Source organism: Planococcus citri, chromosome 2, assembly GCF_950023065.1.
Source record: "Planococcus citri chromosome 2, ihPlaCitr1.1, whole genome shotgun sequence".
In the NCBI taxonomy this organism is placed as follows: Eukaryota; Metazoa; Arthropoda; class Insecta; order Hemiptera; family Pseudococcidae; genus Planococcus; species Planococcus citri.
The window spans coordinates 35096939-35118778 of NC_088678.1; the positions used below are offsets into that span (position 1 = coordinate 35096939).

Consider the following 21840-nt stretch of genomic DNA (forward strand, 5'->3'; position numbering starts at 1 on the left):
TACAAGCTGGTTTTAATTTTGAAAGTTCATCGTTTTGTGGTTTTAGAATAGCATGTTATGTGCTTTAAGGTTATCGAAAGGGTAATAATGTTGATATATTTTATCGATGGAAAATCGGAAATATAAAAATTGCAATAGGTGGACATATTTTACAACAACCAGACGTTTTTATAGTATCAATTTTCAATGCTTTTCAATGATGTTACAACGCCAACAGCCACTTTTGATGAATCACTTAGGTATGCACACAGATAATTCAGTAAACAATCTAAAATGTCGATTAAACATAATAAAAACAAAACAAGATTCTATTCAAATTACATAGATAAGTAAAATACAACTCACCCAAATGAAGGTCCTTTAAGAAATTCTTCGTTTTCTTATGAACTTGAGACTCCATTTCACGAAAAAAACCTAAGTACACATTCGAAAGACACGCCGATCATCGCGAAAAATCAGCCCAAACTGAGACCAATCTTACTGGGAAAACAGTATAAATTATCAAAAAATTTAATAATACTGATAAGGGTAGGTACAAAATTGACAGTAAAATTGAGAATTATTCAGAAGAACAGACTGCCGAAATCCGTAATGCGATCACCATGCGACGAATTAAAATGAAACGAAATCATTTGTCCCAAACGACTGCATGCTTTTACTCAACGTCAACTGTCAACTCAACACCAAACAAAGATCAGATAAGAGATAAGATAAGATAACAACACAATAGTTCGGTAATTCTTATTCAAAAAATTAAAACCCGCAACGCTACTGAAATGCGCTTCTCTTTTATTGCGAATAAGGTAACTATTTCGACAGTGTTTCATCGTAAATTAGTGCATCGTGTACTAAATTTACGTATACATATTTTCTCTAATAAACATGAAATTGATTCTTCGATTATTTTTATAGGATAAAATATTTTGAAAATTATTATTTATTCAAATGGGCAACGGAATGCGTCATTAATTTGAAAAGTAAAATTATAATTCCTCCCTTGCAAAAAAGAAAAGAAAACTGAAGAAATAAATTCATCAACCAACTTGAAATAAATTGTCTACAAACATTGAGTTACTGGTGTTAAGGTCACACATGAGTGGAAAATATAGCTAAAGACCTTTACCATTTCAGTAGTAAACTTGACAAAATTTCGATGAAACCAAAAAACCACAAACCTTTACACATATACGAGTATGTTTAGCTTCCTTTGTCTAAAATATCAACTATTCGATAAACCATCCACTAACACCGACGAAAAGTTTGAAAAATTGAATGACGTGACATCTAGAATAGATCAAGGTAAAATATAGGTACCTAGAATAGTAATGAAAAAGCGCGTATATTCACACTCAAAGTTTATTAAAATTTAGAACGTGGATATTGAAGATAGGTTGCATTCACAAAAATTAATAATATCTACATTAAATAAAGGTAACTATACAAACGAAACTATTGAAATTAATTATAAAATGGATTATACGTGACCCAGTGAGCTTTAGTCTGAGATTTGGCATTTTCATGAGAAGTGAACAAAGATTTGAAAACATCAGTTGCTTTGGAATCTTTTGAAACTCTGTACGATTGTTTCGTCTTCTTATACGCAGGATCACACATTCCTTCTAAAGATCGTTTACCTAAAATATAATTAAACAGAGCAATGAAATGAAAACTGCCATCGAAGACAATACAACGTAACCAAACTAGCAAAATAATAACTGTAAAATACGAACTCGAGTTAGTTGCAGCAGCTATTGGTGTAACAGAAGAATTCCCTTTTTCCCGTTTCATTTCAGTAGGTTTCTCAACGGGTAATTTTTCATCTTCGATTTCTTTCTTTACTTTAATTGGTTCGCAAATTGTAGAACTCGTACTTGCTACAGGTTCGTCATTAGGCTCTACCTTGACTTTGACTTTTTTGCTGGATTTTTGACGTAATTTATTCCTAGAAATCATCGATTCTAAATCCTGATCAGCAGCGTTCATGATAACAATATCATCATCGGTGTAAGGGGCCTGACATTTGAGACACGATTTCTCTTGAAATTGTTTAATAGCTCGTTCAGCTAAAACGCAACCGCAACTCCAGAAGAAACAAAATTTGAATTTTCCACTCATTTCTAAACCAGAAACAGGGCAGATGTAAGGTGCAGTCTGACGATCGACGCGATTATCGCCTTTTTCATCTTCGGCTTTGTAAGCTGGGTTTTCCGTCAAGTTTAAATCTTTCACATCCTGTGAAGTAAACGATGAATTAGGTTAACGAATTTTGCGATATATGAATAGCGAATGAGTTTGCTTTACCTTTAAACGTTTAATATGTGAGATGGACTCCGGTTTACTAGTTTTATCGAGGAGTTTTTCGATCACCGTATCTTTGTTGTAAAGTCGACCTAATCCACAAGCTACTATAGGTTTTCGCAAAGGTTCGTGGCTTATTGCACAATGTTGCCAACGGAATGATAACTCGGATACTTTATCTTTCTAGAATACGTTGAGAAATGCATTAAACATTAATACAATATGGTAAATGAACTGAAATTAGAAATATGTATTGAGCGAAGCTCGGGTACACTTACTTGTTCTGGTTTCTTTTTTAGTCTGACAAGTTCATCTCGCTTGGGAATTGTACCACCATCACAACCCATGATTTATGGAGTAATATGCACCTTTTAGAAAATAAAAATGGGTGAAATATCCCAAATTTCTTTTAAAAATTACTAAAAACTATTGGAAACTTTTCGCAGAAAAGTTGTAGTAATTTTTTTTTTTTGATAAAAAACCTTAAGTAAAAAACTGATAAATAAAATAAACAAACATGACTGGGGCTTGTTTTTGTTTCCGATAGAATTTCAAGTTATTACTCGAAAATTACGGTAAATTTTGGTAAATTTCAAAAGCGAAACGAAATTTTTCTGTTAACATCGAGGCATTGGAACGGAACGCGATTTCAAGCTTTGATTTTAATTTATCAAAGTTCCTCATCCTCAGTCACCATTAGACCAATTTACTTATTAGTTCGTATTATTTCGATAATTATAACTATTTTATGCAATTATTAAATCAGCTAGTGTTCATTAAGTAGTGTTAAATTGTTCTATTGTGATGATTCGAACAACCGAATAAAACATACTCATTACATGTTCAAAAGTAAGTTAGCTGGTAAGCATTCGAGATGCCGGAAAGTCTTGATTACTCGGCGCATCGGCATCGGTTTAGTTTTTAATGTTAACTACCGTACATATAATTCATACCTATTCTATTTCAGCTGACTTTTAGTGATGTCTCGTAGTCGCCATGAAAGTTCAAGCCGCCATGAAAATCCAGATTGCAAGGTTTACATCGGAGAATTAGGTAAATGATACATCCTTCGGTAACCAGTTTCGACTATCTTTCTCTAATCACTTTATTTACAGGTTTTAATGCTTCGAAACAAGACGTCGAAGACGCATTCTCATATTATGGTCCAATACGTAATGTTTGGGTGGCTAGGAATCCACCAGGTTTCGCATTTGTCGAGTTCGAAGACGTTAGAGATGCCGAAGATGCAGTCAAAGAAGTTGACGGCAGGTAATAAAGATCACACAATCACACATTTTTCTGTTTCGAATTACTCATTATTAAAACTAAAGCTTCTATCTTATTACAGAAGAACCGTCTGTGGAAGACGTGTTCGTGTAGAACGTGCTGGCAATAGACGTGGTGGTAGAGGTGGATTTAGAGGACGCCCGTACCGTGGTGGCGGTGGTGGTCACGGAGGACGATCTTTTCACCCCGAAGATCGATGCTTCGAATGTGGAAATCGAGGACACTATGCCAGAGAGTGTAGACATAGACGTGGAGGATGGCGAAGTCGAGGTCGAGGTGGTGGCCGGTAAGTTGACTAATCAATTTTTTAGACTTATGTAGGTAGCAGAGTAAGTACGATAATTGAAAAAAAATCTGAACAGCATTGCTTGTTAAGTCATCGACTTGAATATTCATAAGATGTCACTGAACAAACAATGTTGAATTCGTGAGCCCCTGGCAAGTTTTCTTCTGCTGTACAGCACCTTTACAGTTTGGCTGCAGTGGAAACTTGCACTAAATTAGGAGTATATTTTTTTTTATTTGTTGAGTATTGTTATTTTTTTCAAGTTAACTTGTAGATAATTTTCCAGGATAAATATAGTTAAATGTATTGATTCGTGAATTCGCTAAAAGCTGGTTTAATTTACGAGAACGTGTGTGTTACGACGTACGCAATCGATTTAAATATGCACGAATCATCGAAAACTTAACGCAGCGTAGAGATCGTTCGATTACGCGCAGCGAAACTGCAAAGCGATGATTTAAGAGTCCTTCTTTACGTATGATGCCTGCGTCAGTTTTCTGTTTTTAACTATGGTCATAAAGAGAGTTTCGTTACGTTTCGAATACGTTATTGCAACGCATCGCAATCGAATAGTTGAATAGTTTTACGAGGAATTAAATTGTTTATAATTCGACTGCGATTACGCTTTTTGTGTAAGTTGAAATAGTTTTTGTTTTTAATAAGGATTTATTACTTACCTACTTGTTTATAGACCGTAACATAAGCTTTTTTTTGGTCCAGAAAGGATGTTGATATGTGGATGCAAAATAACGAAAAATATTCAAATTCCATGCGTTAAAAAATTCTTAGTAGTTGGGCGGTGGAAAGCGAAGCACATTGACCAAAACCTAACGAATGCTTGTTTATTCTTTACAGGTCATACAGCAGATCAAGATCCCGTTCAGGATCACGTGATCGCCGTACAAGATCCCGCGATCGTCGTTCAAGATCTCGGGACCGTCGTTCAAGATCTCGCGATCGTCGCAGTAGGTCGCGTGATCGTCGATCCAGATCTCATTCAAGTTCCCGCTCTCGTTCCCGTTCGCATTCACCATCTCGTACTAGAAATAATAAGCGTAGCAGATCTCGTTCTGATTCACCACGTAATAACGATCGTAAAGCCAAATCAATATCTAGATCACGTGATCGATCAGTTTCCAAATCGAAAGCCAAATCCGTATCTAGATCACGTGATCGATCAGTTTCCAAATCGAAAGCCAAATCAGTATCTAGATCACGCGATCGATCAGTTTCCAAATCGAAAGCCAAATCAGTATCTAGATCACGTGATCGGTCAGTTTCCAAATCGAAATCCAAGTCGAGGACTCCGGCTCCGAGGTGAGTGTTGTTTATCCTAACATTTGTTATTAATAATAAGATGTAATATTAATTCCATGTTGTTTGGTTTACAGGAAAGCTAGTTCTGGATCTCCTGCGAGAAACGGTGATGCTTAATTTTCTGCTACCTTTTTTTTTTCTATGCTATTTCTCAGCCTCACAATTCAGTTTAATTTTGACACATTCTTCTTGGAAGTGATACAGAAAGTCTTAATTTTTAAGTTCACATAGACGAACAGTTGGTTTGCAATAATTTTTCTTTTGTATCTATTACCTTTTTTTTCGTTTTGTGTTATTTCACGGTGAAATGAAAAATTAAACATTTAATGCTAAATTTCGTTTTTATTCCGCCAGCAAAACCAGCTGTAGTAAAGGAATTACATGAATTGATGATAGATCTGCCAAAATCGCCTGTAAAAATTTTAGTTATTAAGAGTAAAATTTTACCTTGACTAAAATTTGCATTGTAAATACGTACCTCGACATTCGGTAGAGTATCCACTTGCAAAAGGTTTTCTTTTCGGAAACTCAAAATGGAAACAGCCAGCAGAGGAATCACCTCCAAAGAATCGTATCCTAAAATTATGTCCCAAAGGTAGAGAAGCTGTTCGGGTGGCAAATGTCCACTAAAGCACCTCATTAGCCATTTGAATACTACTTTGATGCTGTAATAAGAAATTCATAGACCTAAATTACGTATATCCAAATAACTGGATTTTTTAATTTTTTTTTTTTTTGCTAAAAATTGACTGATGAGAGTATGGTCAGTATTGCATACTTCCGATCGAAATAATTTTTTGCCAACATGATCTACTCCACGAAATTAATTTTTGTTGTTTCTGAAACGTGCCTGCTTATGAAATTGAGAAATTCAATTTTTCAAGTTTATGTACGTCAGTTTGGGTCCCTGACCACTTCCTCGTGATACTTATACTTACGGTTGAATATTAATGGAGGCAAAATGAGCACATAATGTAGGCTCATGAAACTCGAGTAGATGTTGAAACAAACAGCACAAGGAAAGCATGCTTTGAGAATGCGAATTCACCTCGTGTAATCTGAACCAAAATCTCATATAGAATGATCTCACAGTGAAGTAAAGTTGTACTGCATCGTTGTAAATGTAACATAAAGGAGCAGCTGAGCAAAATTAAAATTCATAGTGATTTAAAATTATGACACGTGTATCTATTTATTGGTAGTTTTGAGAGGAAATACGACAGGTAAATGAAATGAGTCGACTTACCATACATTGAGAATCCATGGAAAGGTATCACGCCGTTTGGAGGATAAATTACTGCGTTGCTTATGGTATTAGATTTCCCTTTTAGGATTCCAATGATGGGATTGGAACCGTTGCATCGAAATAAATTTGATGCGAAGGTATCCCTCGAAAAGCATAGCATTACCTGAGTAGATATTCATTAAAATGGTGAACTAGGTACTCAAATAGGAATTTCTAAAGAGTATTGTTACTTGGTAAAGTAAGTCTTCGAATACGAAATATTGATCATCATTGCAAACGGTTAGTTGAATATCCTTCACGAAAGAATATTAGCGAGTCAAATTCAAAATTGGAAATCATTCGTCGACTTATATGTACATAGGTACTTATGCACTATATCTACAAAATTCTACATGTTGTATGTAGTTATTTGATTCACCAACCTTGAAAATGAGCTTATCGACCATCATCTCGTATTGACCTACGAGTTGTTTCAAATTCTTGAAATATTCTTTGTGCTTTAAAAAAGTAAAATATTATTTTTAATTCCGAGGGCATCAAATACGTATTTTTATATTTATATTTTCTTACATACCCAGGGTAATATTTCTGATCCCAAAACCTTGGCCCATAATTTACCTCGAAGACTATGAGGTGCCAAACGTTTCAAATATTCTTGGACTGCAGTGGAGTAATTGTATTCCAGAACTAAAACACATTTTTAATAAAATTTCTAGGCACAATTTTTGTCATTAATTATTGTTTTTCCAACAAAAAAAAATCAATTTTTATACTCCGAACTTTTTTAATATTCTTTTTTTACTGAATAATTAATTGAGGAGAGCTTTCAATGATTAAAATTTGTTACCTGTATTGCCCATCGCGATTCGTTCATTTTCTAGTGTTTGAAAAAATTGAGACGAAGTGGCACAGGCTCCAAGCAAAGGTTTATTCTCGGTTAGATCAGCGTACATTTCTTTCTAAATAGCCCAATATCGTAAAAAAAAAAGAGAAAAAAATGTTAGTAAGACTTAAGACATTGGATTCCACTATTTTAGTTATTTCGCATAGATATTACCGTCTTACCAGTTCGTCAAATGATTTTACTTTGAATGAAATTTGAGAAAAGTCCCACTCACAGCTGTACCTAAAAACATTAGCATTTTCCAAACTTATCAACAGAAAACAGAGAACTTCTTTATTTAAAAGTTAAAAAAAAAACTAGTTTTTAATCAACAAGATCGTCCAATCGAGAACCATTGGGAAAGAAAAAATGCATCAGACAAATAAGTTGCCTATTTAAAAACTGAAGGAGGAAATAACAATTTTTTAAAAATTTGAATAAAATCAAACTTATAATGGAAATTGTTGTTTGGTATAAAATTGAGGTAATTATTACCTACCTGATGATTTTTTAAAGCAAAATTTAAAATTAGAAAAAAAATTATTGAAGCTCATTCTGAACCTCATACATAACCTACATTGGCTCTTTTAAGTTTGGAGATACTACACTTGAAGTCTTATAATTATCAGAATCAGATTAAATATTTTTCAAGTTCAATTTTTTTTTTAATAACAAAATGGTCGTAGCATCCCTAGATTTGAAATTCAACAAGAAATAATAATAAATTAATAACAAATTCAATTCCTCAATTTTTTAAAAATTTTTAGAACAAACCATTTTTTTTTTTTTTTTTTTTTTTTTTGATGCGTGTAATTTAGTAGTATAAATTACTTGTAGGTACTTTAAAAAACTACTCCCTAAACCTTTTAAATTACGGAAATTCTCCCGAGAACTTTACGAGTAGGTATACTCACGCAGATGATTCTTGATTCGGATTTTGTACATTCAAAAGCACTTCAAGGAAATCCTTTGGAGCGTAGACGGGTCGATATTGACTCAAATCTGCTCAACATTATAAAAAAAATGATACATAAATTTAAGTCAATTTCTAAAAAACATTCTTAGTATCAAAAAAAAAATCGTCACCGATATTATAAGTGCTGAGCATATTCCACTTTTCCATGATTTCATCTCGATCTGAGGCCAATCGAAATACAGATAAAGAGACATTCAATTCGGTGCACATCGAATTCAACGACTTGTATATTCTTTTTTCCCATTGCATCTTCCAAAAAATTTAGAATTAAAAAGAATAAAAATAGGTATGTAGGTAGCTGAGGAGATACCAACTTGAGATTTTCGCAAATAATCCATGGGTTCTTTCTCGATCCAACAACTGACTCCATTTTCTTGAAAGTTGCGTTCTTTCATCCAATGATAAATATCATTTCTGAGTTCTTTTTCCAATCCTACATCTTTAATCGCTGATATTAACGATGATGGAAAATTTTCCGAATTCACATCTTCCAAAGTAGTAATTTTCTGGACGCAAAAATTTTGAAAACGTAGGTTTTGTTGACTATTTTATCACGTAGGTATTGCGAAATTCTGGATTCAGTTCCGTGAACGTGGTTTACCAACCTGAAGATTTTTGAAGAAAACTTCATAAAAAGGAGTAGATTCGATTTCATCGCAATATCTTTTAGTTGATAAGTCCACATCGTTGACATTACTCATGTTTTGCAAAAATCAAAATGATATGTGATTCATATTATCCAAATGAGAGATGGTAGTGTCTATGGTAACCAAATAAACAAATGTATGTTTAAAAATTCGTGCTACGCGCGTAAGTAATAAAGTCTTACAGAATTTCCATCCTGCCCTCCTCACCACTCATCCCCTTAAGAAAAGAACCTTTCATTGTGCGTTTTAAATGTGGAAAAAATTAAAAACAAAAATTTTCTCAAAATAAAAGAGTAAATACCTACATAAAAATGAAAAAATTTATTTCTGTACATCAATCTACACAATTATTCTTATTCACTCGTACCTAATTGTGGTTTTATCGCCAAATCATTCAATTGCCAGCTCTTGAGTTGAGTTGGTTTGGTATCCTCCTCTCAGTTCGATTTTGTGGGCTTCTTGTTTTTTAAAATAAATCATAATATTTGACCCTCAGACAATACAAATAGGTATGTAGTCTTGTTATTTAGGGAAATCCAACTTTTCGCTTACGTAGTAGGTTGGCTATTTTCTCCTTGACGTATACCATACTTAATACCACCTAAAAATAAAATTAATATACAAAAATAGAATATGATAAAATCCGTTCGAACGAAATTTTCAACATAAAAACACATGTAGGCTGATAAATTTACCTGTTCTGAATAGAAAACCATATTTTAATTTCTCATCTTTTTTTCCTTTGCTTGATGGTTTCTTATTTGGCGATACCACCAGATGGCGACTTGGGTGTTTGTAAAAAGTCTTCAATAAATAATTGGTGAAAAATGATATCAATTCTGACGCCGGTGTTGAAAAATTATCGTTTTCTGAGTTTTTTTCAGAATTGTTAGTGCTTGTTGTCGATGAGAATAACAAGTCTTTTACGGATTTTTGTTTTGTACTTGATTCCAATCTATCAATCGATTCTGATACTTCTAATGAACTGATGGGACGAGCAGAACAGCATAGGTAAATCTGTATAAATAGTAACAAAAAGCAGCTTTTTGGTTAAATTTTTCAAGTAAAATTCAAACATTTTCAAGCTTATAGCTACTAACCTCAAACAAAATTATGATCATCGAAATAAAACCTGTAGTCGTGATCAAACAATGCATTTTAAATTATTCTGACAACTAAGACAATTTCAACGAATGTAAGGTATCTTCTGATAATTTTTCCGAATTTGAGCAGTAAATATATAGGCGGATAGCATTCTGTTATTCGTAATCTATTTTGATTTATTATCTACAGATAACGTATCGTAGGAGATACTTTATTTGCCGCCAAAGGTGAAAAAATTTAAATATCATGAGTCTTTGACGAAAAAAAATTTTTTATTTGAAGTAGTTTTGTTAACGAGTGCGTAAGTACTGAAAATATGTTGTAAATAGGTAAAAATTACAACTAAGGTACCTATTCTAAGAGTAAAAAAATAAAATAAATTGCGTAGGTAGTAGATATAACTATGCTTACATGCGTGTGCGAAAAATGTATTTTGAATTTATTTTTATTCAGTTTACCTACTTAAATTGACAAATTTTTCCATAGAATAAGTAGGGAGTAGGGTTCTAAAATTAATGCCCAACTGAACAGACCATATTTATAAATCCGCAAATCTATTAGTACTCGTATCTAACTTAAGTACATATCTTCGCATAATTAATAAAATAAATTTATTCAGTATTATAAAGTCGAAGAAATGAAAAAAGTAGATGAAGAAGGGTTGTAGTTTCCTTCCAGAAAAAATGATCACACAGCCTCCTGTGGCATCATTTTCTATCACTACGAATTTTCAACAAAAAAATCATGTTTTTTCAAACTTGACAAAACCTACGAAAAAAAGGTAATATTTTGAAAATTTGATTAGATTTTTCCGGCTGTTGAAAGGACCTTGAAAACAAACTGAGAAATGAGAATCGTTGCGTGGATTACCATTTTGATGCTTTTAAGTTGAAAAAATGATCATATCATTATGGAAATATTTTATACATGACATGATTTTTTTGTGAGAGAGAAAGAGTTGAAGCCCTTTTACTATCCCATAAAAACTATTTTCAAACGCATAATATTAAACGTCATTTTGCTTTCTCCTAATTGGTTAAAAATTGCAATTCTAACAAGGTAAAGTAAACAAATAGGTTTCAAATTCGAAAGATTTTTTGCAATAAATTTTCTGAAATATTTTTACTTAAGGTGGATTGGTGCCCAATTCATTTTAAAAAGTAATAATACTTTAGAAATTCTACTTTTAAAGTCAAGAAAACTCGCATCAGTATATGCTTCAAAAATTTTAAATGCATCTACCCTCTTTCAAAATGCATAAAAACTTCACGTTGACTGTTCATTATGGAAATACCTACCCAGATATTCAAATAGCAGATGGTTGAGAACTAGGTAGGTATTTAATGGTTCCCTTTTTATTGGCACATTTTCATATGTTTTCACCGACCATTCAGTACTTGATAAACTTTCATTTTTTTCTCTAAAATGGATCGAAATAATACTTCTCGAAGGTTTCAGGTATTGACTTCATTTGCCAAAGTATTCCTAGATTCAATAGGACCTGTCCTACCTAGTTAGTTTCCCATAAAAAATCGTGATTTTCTACAAACTAATCTAAAAATTCTTAAGGTCCTATTTCGCCCATAAAATTACTTCTTGGAGCGGATAACGCTACCAAGACTGAAATTCGAAAAACTTTCTCAATATGTTCATCACCACAATTCTTAGGTACGTCAATCAACATACACATTCGTCTCAACTTTTATCCATAAAAAACTGGAGTTTTGGCAAGTTCTTCATTTTATCTTTCTTTTTTCTCCATGGAATACATCCAGTTTTTCGAATTGATGATGCCCCTGTTTCAGTCGAATCCAGCAAGGTTCTGCCTCCAACTTCACGACTTTGATGCGTGAAAAAGGTACTATTGACTTCAACTGACTCTAAATTTAATGTAGAAAAATCAGACTTTTCTGAACTCAATGAAGAATCGTTGATCGTCATTGATGGCGAGGAATTTGGTATTTCTTCCATTGACATGTTTATAGAGGTTTGTCTCGATGCACTAGTACTGTATTTTGTGATTTGAGTGGTATCCACAGGACTGCTCAAAGTGAGAGAGTAAATCTGCAATAAAAACCATAAAAATATACAAACACATCAAAACAAATTGTACACTCGTAGTTAGGCCTAACGAGGTAGCTCATTAACAACAAAACCAATTTAAGGGTTATGTATGGACTGGGCAAACAAAAAAAAAAACTAGCAAAAGAAACATTTAAAAAATCCACCTGCAGGCAAAATTTGAATAATTGGATTCAATTTTTCAATTTTTGATGAATGTTTAAAATTTTAATTCGGTTTCTTTTCCATGAAAGAAATCAAAATTTGATCGAATTGATGAAGGAAACTGAGATTCAATTCCTGCTTCGATTTCAATCTCCCGATCAGGTCGACTATGTATAGAGGTTTTTGAGCAGTTTTAGATCCTGCTTCAAGAGAACTTTGTATTTTGCAGTTTTCAAAAAAAAAATCTCCAAAACAGCTGAAAGGAAGTTCAGAACATACAAATACGGATTATCTGTTTTCTTGGCCCTTTTGTTCAATTTGAAAAAAAATTTTCAAGATGTTTTTTTACCCATTTAAATCCTTATAATTATGTGGACTTCGTTTTTTGGAGCTAAAAAAGTAGATAGGGTATAAAACAACATTTAAGCTTTGTTCCTCAATTAATTCTTTTTAATTTTTTTATAAGAAAGGAATAGAATTTGAGTTTTCAAACATTTATTAAAAATCGAAAAATTAAATTCAGCGTTTAAAATAGGTCTTAACATAAATGAATAACTTACCTGGAGAAAAATGACCAAAACTGCAATCAAATACGTTTCAAACAAACGAAACATGATTTTGTAAATCAATAAGACAGCTATTGGTATCCAAACACACGAGCATACGAGTACGATAATTTTATCAAATTTCAAGTATGAACTATAATCGTCTGAGTTTTAAATAGAATTGTAGACCTATTTATGTAGCTATACATCGAAATATACCCGTGTCCATAAATTATGTATCATTTGAAGTTAGCGCTTCATTTGCCGCTAATGGTGGAAAATGTAGAAGAAATGAATATTCGACGAAAATAATGCTCACCTGAACGTGTTATTTTTACCATCAAATACCGATTAATGGTACAATTTTAACGAAGAACGTTACTTTCTATTGTAAAAAAAGAACCAATGTCTGTTTCGAGTTTATTTTTAAATTGATACAAATTGCATCAATGGCAGTTTATTTACAATACCTATACTATGTATGTTAAGTATACCGTGCTTAAAATACACACCAAGTAGGAATTTTCTGCTATTTTTTCACTTTTTTTTAGTAATTTATTGAGGGTTTAATTTTACACGAAGCGGGTTGGTTCACTCTTTAGAAAATTAAAAGTGCCGCCATCGCCTGATACTGATGAACTATTCGCAAAAAAATGCTGAAATCGTACGTACTTTCCTACATCTCTCTACCTACTTTGAAATATGTCGTATTCTTATTTGAATAAAGTAATCAAATTTTTAGCTGCTGAAGTTCATTTTTCAAATAATCAAGTACAGCGTTAAAACGTCAGATTCTTGCTATAAGGTACCTAAGGTCGTTCTGTCCGCCAAACAATTTTTCGGACAATCCACAATCCAGACATGAGATATCGTACTTACATTTAGGTAAGTACCCATTTATAATATGGTTAAATTTTAATAAACTTAGGTATGCACATTGCACTTACACTACTTACTGTTTCAAAGAACTACACGTGGAAGATTCAAATGCCAATTTTTTCGAGGATGCAAGTATTTCACATACCTATTTACGGTTGAGGTAAGCAAAAATATAGCTGGTAACAAAAAAGTTATCGATCATATTCACCATGAATTGGGAAAAGAGGGGCCTAATTCTACATCCCCCCCAAAAAATTGTTTTCACAACGTTTCTCTGTGTTAAGCCTAATCATCATTTTAAAAAAATATAAGGGTGACAGGAGGCAGATTGGCCCCACTGCCAAAGGTAGTGCTTATATTATGAACCCCTTATATTGAAAATATTGGTAACGTCTGAAATACTTTAGAAATAGGCTAAGTACATATACGGTTGCGATGTACTCGCGCATATAGGGCTGCGCACCCTTCTTATTAAAGGGTTCGCGGCGCCTTTGACATTTATAGCCTGAGATAGGGATTTTGGGCATAAATAAAGAAAGTCACATAAATTCTACAATTTATGTGTAAGTAAATGTACTTAGCAAGTGCGTGATTGGTCCACCACTTTTGGGGGTGGGAAATTGACCATCTTACGCTCCTTTTATAATACTGATTTTCGTGAACAAAGCTCAGTTCTTTCTTGGGTTCGGATATTCGCGATACTCGGTTCTTAAGTCAGTGCTAACAAAACGATACCATGGACGAGCCCCCAATTAGGGGAGGCCATGGTATGGCTCTTTTTCGATTACGCCATCTCGCGCATGGTTAATGTTTCTTAATAATATTAGATTAATCGATCTTCAATCGATTAATAACAAGTGTACCTGTTTGGTGATCGAGGAATGCACCCGGGCATATCCTCATCACGCAAAGTGATACAAGTGCCTCTTTTAGTTAAGTTCCATCGATGCCATTAAGTATTAGGTTGGCTTTAGAAGAGATGGAAAACGTGTACAGTTCAAGTAAGTGGTGCTTGCACCTACTTCGTTTATTATTAAGCCTTTTTTCCCATAGAAGTGCAGACCAAGATGTCAAACTCTATGGTGACCAAAATCATGTGCTTTTCGCGTAAATATTTATTTATGTGATTATTCTCGTGTATATATTTTTATGTGTGTATTTTCGCCTATCCTATCTGTTATGTCTTTTAGGGTAAAATTCTATTATTAGGATTATTGTCTCATTGACAATGACCCACATCTCGTAAATATGTGAAGGTCATTCTCTTGTTTAAATTCATCCGGTTACTTACTCTCTGTCAAAATTATTAACTTATGGAGTATTCGATGAATTTATGTAAAAAGTGTAAATACATGTCGTAAGTAAATTAGATTCGTATTTATTACATGTGTTTTCACATAATAATGTATAGGGCAGATTAGACAAACTACCGCCCGTCTGAGCTATCTAGGTATTGGCAAATATTCCCCGCCTAAGGAATATTTCTAAATTTAACCCCCGTTGGTATTGGTTCCCCCCTATATCACGTTAGGTAGTGAGGCTTGTTTCCCCTATATCATTATTTTGGCGCCCAACGTGGGGCCCGTGTTTTAGTTTATTTATAAATTAAAGATGGGTTAATAAGTCTGCACTTTGAGGTGCTCGATGTAGTGAATTAGGGACCTTTTGTACTATTTAATACACCCTCTGACTGTTCAAAAATCGATCTTTTTGACCAGTTGAAGGAGCCTGTAGTTAGGTCCCCCTGCACGTAAAACGAATCAATTTAATTCGGATTACGAGTAGATGAGTTTCTGACAGGCGAGAGCTCGAAAATGACCTTTCATCTGTCAGAAATAGGGCACTCTTAGATTTTCAAAACGAAAAATGCTGATTCTCTACATGGATACTATGTACTAATTTGAGATCATACAGGTCGTTATTGTCCTCGTTTTCGGTTTGTAAAATCTAAGACTCTAGGGAGACCCACATTAGCAATTGACCTTAACGTAGATCTTTTGTGTGGGTCGCACTTTCATTGATTTCACGAAAGACACTAAACTCACAGAGACCCCTTGCACTCTCATTGCGTCCTCGTTTGGTTTGTCTCCTATGTGAGTATAGCACTATCCTGAAATCTTTGGTTAGCCTCAAAAAATGTAGGGAGATCCACTTTAAGTACCAAGAGTTGAAATTATACCTGGTATTGTGGATCGCACTTTCATTGATTTTCGAGAAATCGGAATCTTTGGTTAGCCTTGAAAAATCTCATCTCATTCACTACAGTTCGAGTGCGGCAATGCTCCAGACTTATTACGAATCTACCCTGAGTATAGATTATGTTTAGATTTTTACTCGTTCAACATTTTCTCCAAACCGAAGAAGGCGGAATGTATGTTGAAAGTTGAGAAAATTTACTTGGATATTTAGTAAATAACTAGTTGTAAATTTTTTCACCCTGTCTTCGATATTGTCAATCAATCCCAACGGAATGAAACTATGACAAGGTCAGGCAGTGGCACAAAATCTCAATTATTGAGTATTTAAATTTAAACATAGTTTGTACTCTCGACTTCGTTTCAACGGTATTTTCATAATAACATTTGCATGCAATATTGTTGAAATGAAGAAACGAACCATAAGATAACTAAATTATCTACCATAACCTAGTACTACGTAATTTTAGTCGAAATTATTTACCCCAAAAATCGGATAAATTACTCACACGTCTCCGAGTCGAAATAGTTCCAAAATTAACTAGGTAACTAGGTCAGGGACCTCGGCATCGCGTCCTTCACAAGACAAGGAAGCTGCGTTGCTGAGTATCAATGAACCCTCTATTAGGTATAGGGAAATGTGACGTTTTTAATGTACCATTGCACCATTAAAAGAAACGCATCTCTGTCTAAAAAGAGGGTGGCTGTGGGTAATTTATTTATCTACAAATATTAATTTACCGCATGGATTCGAGTATGTGTTGTATTTTTTCGATAACATAAGTGAAAATTCCCCTAGCATGTGGATTAGAATTTTTACTTAGACAAAAAATGCAACACACATTCTTACCTTGATTTTTTGATTCTGTTTCGCCGATCTTTTCGGATCTGAATCAGTGCAAAAAATATGACGTGCGTAATTATATTTAGAACATATATTTTTCTCATTTTTGAGATTGTTTTGTTGACTCTTTACAGAGACCAATCAGTCACGAAACGATAAACTTGATTAGCTTAGTTAGACATATGGTAAATTTATGTTTTTTACCTCGTTTCTCGAAACGAAATAATTACTTAGCCATCTACATGTAGATACAAGTTTTTTCAAGTTAAAAATCAATTATTACTTAACCTGCTACTTAGCCACATTTTTGAACTATTTTTTGGAAAGGAAAAATCTCAAAAACATCAGAGCATAGAAACTTAGGGTTTTGGTACATTTTTCAAGATTGCTATTTTTGGTACAATCTTCATTTTCGTGTTTAAGATTCGTCCTTGAAGTCTCCTTGAATTCCTTACCAAGGGAAAGAATTCTGTCACCCTAAAAATAGCTCATGGGTATGTAGTTTGCTTGCCAATACATCGTTGCCAGATAGTATTGTAGTTTAGGGAGAAAAAATACAGGGATTTTTTTTCGGATGTAGTACAAAATAGTTAGAAGACACATTTACCTCCACCAACCCCGCCACCACCGGCGGCATTTTTCAAAGATCTAGCCGAAGTATTTTTGTTAAAAAAGGGGTACTTAGCCGCCAATTATTTACGTATAATTGTTTAACAAGTGTCACCCTTTTTACTCGGAGGCGCTAGCCAAGGTTGTAAATCCTTCAGGATTTTTTATAGCCCAAGGCGACGATTTGAAAAAAGGAGGGAGAAATGTTCAAATCTTAGGACTTTCTGACCATGCTACACTTGCCACAAAAATTATTCTGTGTTCGACTCTCGTGAGTTACAGTTCTCGTACGTAAGGCACTTAGCACTTTATGAATACTCCACCAGCTTTGAGCACTCGCAGCAGAGTAAGTAAGCCGTTGATTTCTTTGGACTTAGACAAAAGTAGTCGAAAGCCCGCTCGCGTAATGAATCCGAATTTGAATATGAACGAAGAGAATCATAGTTCAAATGTTTTTAGTGATCAAACTCAGGCGCATGCTCCGGAGTATGCAAGTGAGGTTGATAGTAATCCAGAAACACCTTCCGATGAAGGTGTCGGTACTCAGGACGATTCGTATCCCTTTGACCCCGAATCACTTAGGGACACGACTGACGACGAGGTTTACGAAATTTTCAAAAAGACTTGGGATTGGAATAAAAAAATTCAAGCTGACGTAAAAGAGAAATTCGAAACAAATAGTCAGGAAAATAGAAAAGCTAAAAATTATGCTAAGGAAGCAAAAAAGGCCGCAATCTATTTAAATGACAAAATTCAAGATATTTCGATCCAACAATCTAAACTTGTCGAATCGACGAATGAATGGATGAAAGAATTAGCTGACAAATTAGATGAGACTTCTATACACGTCTCTGAGGCAAAAATTGACTCTGCAAGCAACTCTTCAATTATTCAAACACTTTCGGAACATATCTCGAAATTGAATAGCGATTCTAGAGCTAGGGACAATGCCTGTGAAAAATTTGTTGACGAACTTAACTTCGTAAAGGACGTGATTCGTAAATTGCCAGTAGCAGCTAAATCCAAAAAGATTAAAACCAACCCAATAGACCCAGGTTCTGTTAAAAACGCAGGTGTCTATTTTTCGGACGAATTAGTGTATTTTCCACACGAATTTTTAGAGGATTTTGAAAAATATTTTTCGAACGCCAATGCGGACGAAAGTCATAAAATCTTTGCATTCAAAAAGGTCATATGCACTAAAAATTGTCCCCAATTTTTGGAAACAGTTCGCAACGTTCACCGTTTTGAGGAATTGAAAAAGAAATTTTTGAACTATTATTGGGACCGTAGGGCTCAAAATGAAGCGATGAAATTTTGTCAATACAAATTTACGGTTGCAGATGACGTTAAGGACATGGCAAATAACATGATTAGATGGGCCCGAACTCTTTCTCACCATCGTCACGGGGATTCTGAGGACCTCATCGAATTATTGATCAATAAAACTCCAGAACAATATCACAATAGGCTCACGGAAGAAGGGCAAACTTTGGACCAATTTATTGATAAATTATCAAAATTAACCGATATCCAACGCGATACCGAAAATGAGGTGCCGATAACTTTCACTCGAACTCGCAGATACGAAAATTATCCAACGTTCTCTCAGCCTCCCCCAAGACAACCAAAGTCGTCGTATCCGTCTCAAGAACAGCTACAAAATTTATGGGATATTTTATCTCAAAACTCCAAAAAACCCAACAACAATTTTCGAAATAATCGTTCAGGAAACTCTGAGGAAGTAAAAAATTCAGGTGATAAACCCGCGCCGACTTATCCCAAGGATAAGCCCGAAAATCCGAAATCTGCGCAAGCTGCTACTCAGACTCCGCCTCAAAAATCGTACTCAAACTCAAAACCATTTAATGTCGATAAATACGGAAATTTGATCGCCAATAATAGGTCAAAATCGCCACACGCTCCGCCCGCACCGGTTCAAACTGTAGAATTTGACGAAACAACGAATAAGTACGTCCTCGTCAATACTCCGCCAGAAGACTTAGAGGAAACTGTATCTGTATGCAATCTCCTTAATCAGATGTTTGAAGAACAAACAGAGGAATTAGATCTTCAATCTATTTCCATGGCTGTAGGTTCGATAACCTATGATACATCTCCTGAGCTGAGTGATGAGGAATATGAAAGTTCCAATTCGGGAAACGAATCTCACTAGGTAGCCCTGGGGCAACTCCTAGTGCTGTGAAAGCCCCGTTTAAGGATATTCTCAGCGACTATATATGGGTAGGCGATAGTCTCTCCCATTTTATGGCACGCGGAGAAGTTATTTTGTCAACTCAGTTGCCTAATTATTTACGCGATCAAATCCCGCTCGAAACACTTTTCAATCAACTATTAAAAATTGATTTTCCACCATACTCGAACTATATACTTTCGGCAGGCCAACTAGAATTCAATTTTTCGCGCAAACCATATCGAGTAATCGAACGACAACTGCTCAACATTGTCGAACTTCTGTTAGATAAGGGAGCAGAAAGCATAATCCTTCTTTTTCCGTTGATAAAACCGCGAAATATTGACGAACCTGATGTGAAACTATATAGGTATAAAGATTTCAAAAACATATACGCTCGAGTAGCATCACATCCGAGAGTAATTTTTTGGAAAAACCCGGCCTCACGATTTTTACAAACTGAAGTGATGTGTGACGAAGGCAGATTTTACGCACGACCCAAAACTGGATCCCGTGGAGAACTTTTGCCCATCGTACAAAAATTCCATTATGTTCCGACACTTAGACGTTACTTTCCCTCGATTCTTGAATACCGCGATGTTCGCAATTCTCTTATTACAGAATTAATTCGCCAGAAAAATTTTGAAGCCTGGATGGAACACGTAGATTCCATGGACCAAAACCAAAATTACACCAACACTCAAGGCGAAATGTGGGGAAGAACGACTATGCCGGTCAATAATATCACGACAGTTATGAATTCGGAAAAATCCAAACCAAAAAGAATCATAAGGGCGGCCTTCAAAGAATTACAAAATGACCCTCGAGCGATATCCAATCAAAATTTAGGTGATTTATTCACATCCAAAATTAATGAATACCGATTAAATCAGAGAAATGCTAAAAAACGTAAAAATAAACAGCCTCTCACGAATTCGAAAAAACAACACCTCACGTCTATCGATGCAATTGATAACGCGATACTTCAAAATCCACCTGAACCATTTATCTCCCAACAAGTTGTAACACAGTGTACAGACGACCCCGCGTGCGTCGTACCAGTACTAGTAGGCAAACGTAAAATGGCACTTCAATTAGACACAGGAGCTCTCCCCAATGTTCTCACCAAATTAGTATTGAAAACTATCCTGAGAGAAGCTCCCCAATATGTAGGTTTTCATAAACTGAAAAAAGGAGTCCAATTGAAGCTTGCGGATAATTCATTAATAACCTCAGCCACTTACATTGCCCAAGTTACAATGAAGTTAGGACCATCGATATTGAGCGTTCCATTTTACATATTGGACGCTCCAGGAACGACCTTTCTAATGGGTAGGGTGTCTATGAAATATTTTCGCATGTCAATAAATATTCACCGACATGAGTTGACTTGTGAACCAAAACATCTCGAAGAATTCACAATCCCATTCATGCACACTATCGAATTTCAGAATGCCCTCACCGTATACTCCATGACCATGGAAGAACAAGATGACTACCTGAAAATGTATGATTATATGGCCGGGGCAACTTTTACTGAAATCGAAAGAGAAATTATCGAGGATAAAATGTCAGCCGTGAAAACTTTTCGAGAAAATTTACGCAAGGACCTGAAATCAGCCGTTGCGAATGGTTCAATTACACAAGAACAGTCTGTTAGAGGATTTGAGAGACTCGAAAAATTTTACGATATTTTTGATTTAAATCCCGGAATTTACTCAGGTGAACAAGTAAAATTTAATTTCAAGGAGGGTGATGAACATCTTAAACCCTGGAGAGGAGAGAAATTTCGTCCTAGTAAGAAATTGCTACCAGCATTACGTCGCGCCATAGCGAAAATGCTCGAGCTCGAAATTATTCAATACTCTCATTCACCTTATATTAACACCCTAGCGCCGGTAGTAAAGAAAAACGGTGATATTCGCCTTTGCCTCGATGCAGACGAATTGAATAAATTCCTCATTAACGTATTGACAGAGCCGAATACAATAGCCAGCATGATCTACGATAATGCAGGAGATCGACTGTTTTGCACCTTAGACTTTACTGCAGGTTTTTGGCAATTAATTTTAGACCCTGAGTCACGAAAACTTGTAGCTTTCCAAGTTGAGGGGCAAGTTTATGAATTTATCAGGCTTCCCTATGGATTGAAAATTTCTTCCGGTGAATTCGTTCATATGATCAATAATGTGATCGATAACGAAGATGGAATCACAAAGTATGTTGATGATATTAAGATATCGGGCAAAAATTTTGAAGAAACCATCGACAGGTTAGAAAAAGTCTTTCAAAAAATTCGTGAAC

The 21840-nt window shown here is 34.7% G+C and overlaps 3 protein-coding genes across 4 annotated transcripts; 1 reads left to right on the forward strand and 2 right to left on the reverse strand.

Annotated features, from left to right (window-relative positions):
• Window positions 1–1340: 1340 nt before the first annotated feature.
• On the reverse strand, window positions 1341–2783 carry LOC135835536 (replication termination factor 2-like). Its single transcript, XM_065349801.1, has 4 exons — window positions 2577–2783; window positions 2302–2481; window positions 1731–2232; window positions 1341–1634 (listed from the first exon to the last, which is right to left on the reverse strand). The coding sequence occupies exons 1-4, from the start codon at window positions 2643–2645 to the stop codon at window positions 1459–1461; spliced, it is 927 nt and encodes a 308-aa protein (XP_065205873.1). The 5' UTR covers window positions 2646–2783; the 3' UTR covers window positions 1341–1458.
• Window positions 2784–2965: 182 nt separating this feature from the next.
• On the forward strand, window positions 2966–5522 carry LOC135835535 (probable splicing factor, arginine/serine-rich 6). 2 transcript variants are annotated; one of them, XM_065349800.1, is made up of 6 exons: window positions 2966–3159; window positions 3266–3351; window positions 3414–3567; window positions 3647–3871; window positions 4727–5188; window positions 5263–5522. In XM_065349800.1, the coding sequence occupies exons 2-6, from the start codon at window positions 3279–3281 to the stop codon at window positions 5303–5305; spliced, it is 957 nt and encodes a 318-aa protein (XP_065205872.1). In that variant the 5' UTR covers window positions 2966–3159; window positions 3266–3278; the 3' UTR covers window positions 5306–5522. The 2 variants fall into 2 exon arrangements, with proteins under 2 accessions (XP_065205872.1, XP_065205870.1); XM_065349798.1 differs by having other exon boundaries at window positions 2967–3147.
• On the reverse strand, window positions 5511–8987 carry LOC135834069 (TBC1 domain family member 19). The gene is made up of 13 exons (XM_065347905.1): window positions 8899–8987; window positions 8608–8836; window positions 8404–8542; window positions 8232–8319; window positions 7500–7560; window positions 7282–7393; window positions 7009–7121; window positions 6857–6931; window positions 6665–6727; window positions 6435–6597; window positions 6127–6328; window positions 5667–5853; window positions 5511–5599 (listed from the first exon to the last, which is right to left on the reverse strand). The coding sequence occupies exons 1-13, from the start codon at window positions 8985–8987 to the stop codon at window positions 5531–5533; spliced, it is 1590 nt and encodes a 529-aa protein (XP_065203977.1). The 3' UTR covers window positions 5511–5530.
• Window positions 8988–21840: the final 12853 nt, after the last annotated feature.

Coding starts and splice junctions, on each gene's coding strand:
- LOC135835536 (XM_065349801.1), bottom strand. CDS start 2,645: ATGGGTTGTGATGGTGGTACAATTCCCAAGCGAGATGAACTTGTCAGA. Junction 2,233..2,301: donor CACATATTAAACGTTTAAAG/GTAAAGCAAACT, acceptor TTTACTTCACAG/GATGTGAAAGATTTAAACTT. Junction 1,635..1,730: donor AGCTGCTGCAACTAACTCGA/GTTCGTATTTTA, acceptor ATTATATTTTAG/GTAAACGATCTTTAGAAGGA.
- LOC135835535 (XM_065349800.1), top strand. CDS start 3,279: ATGTCTCGTAGTCGCCATGAAAGTTCAAGCCGCCATGAAAATCCAGAT. Junction 3,568..3,646: donor GTCAAAGAAGTTGACGGCAG/GTAATAAAGATC, acceptor ATCTTATTACAG/AAGAACCGTCTGTGGAAGAC. Junction 5,189..5,262: donor TCGAGGACTCCGGCTCCGAG/GTGAGTGTTGTT, acceptor TTTGGTTTACAG/GAAAGCTAGTTCTGGATCTC.
- LOC135834069 (XM_065347905.1), bottom strand. CDS start 8,987: ATGTCAACGATGTGGACTTATCAACTAAAAGATATTGCGATGAAATCG. Junction 7,394..7,499: donor TAAAATCATTTGACGAACTG/GTAAGACGGTAA, acceptor TGGGCTATTTAG/AAAGAAATGTACGCTGATCT. Junction 6,598..6,664: donor TCGAAGACTTACTTTACCAA/GTAACAATACTC, acceptor ATATCTACTCAG/GTAATGCTATGCTTTTCGAG.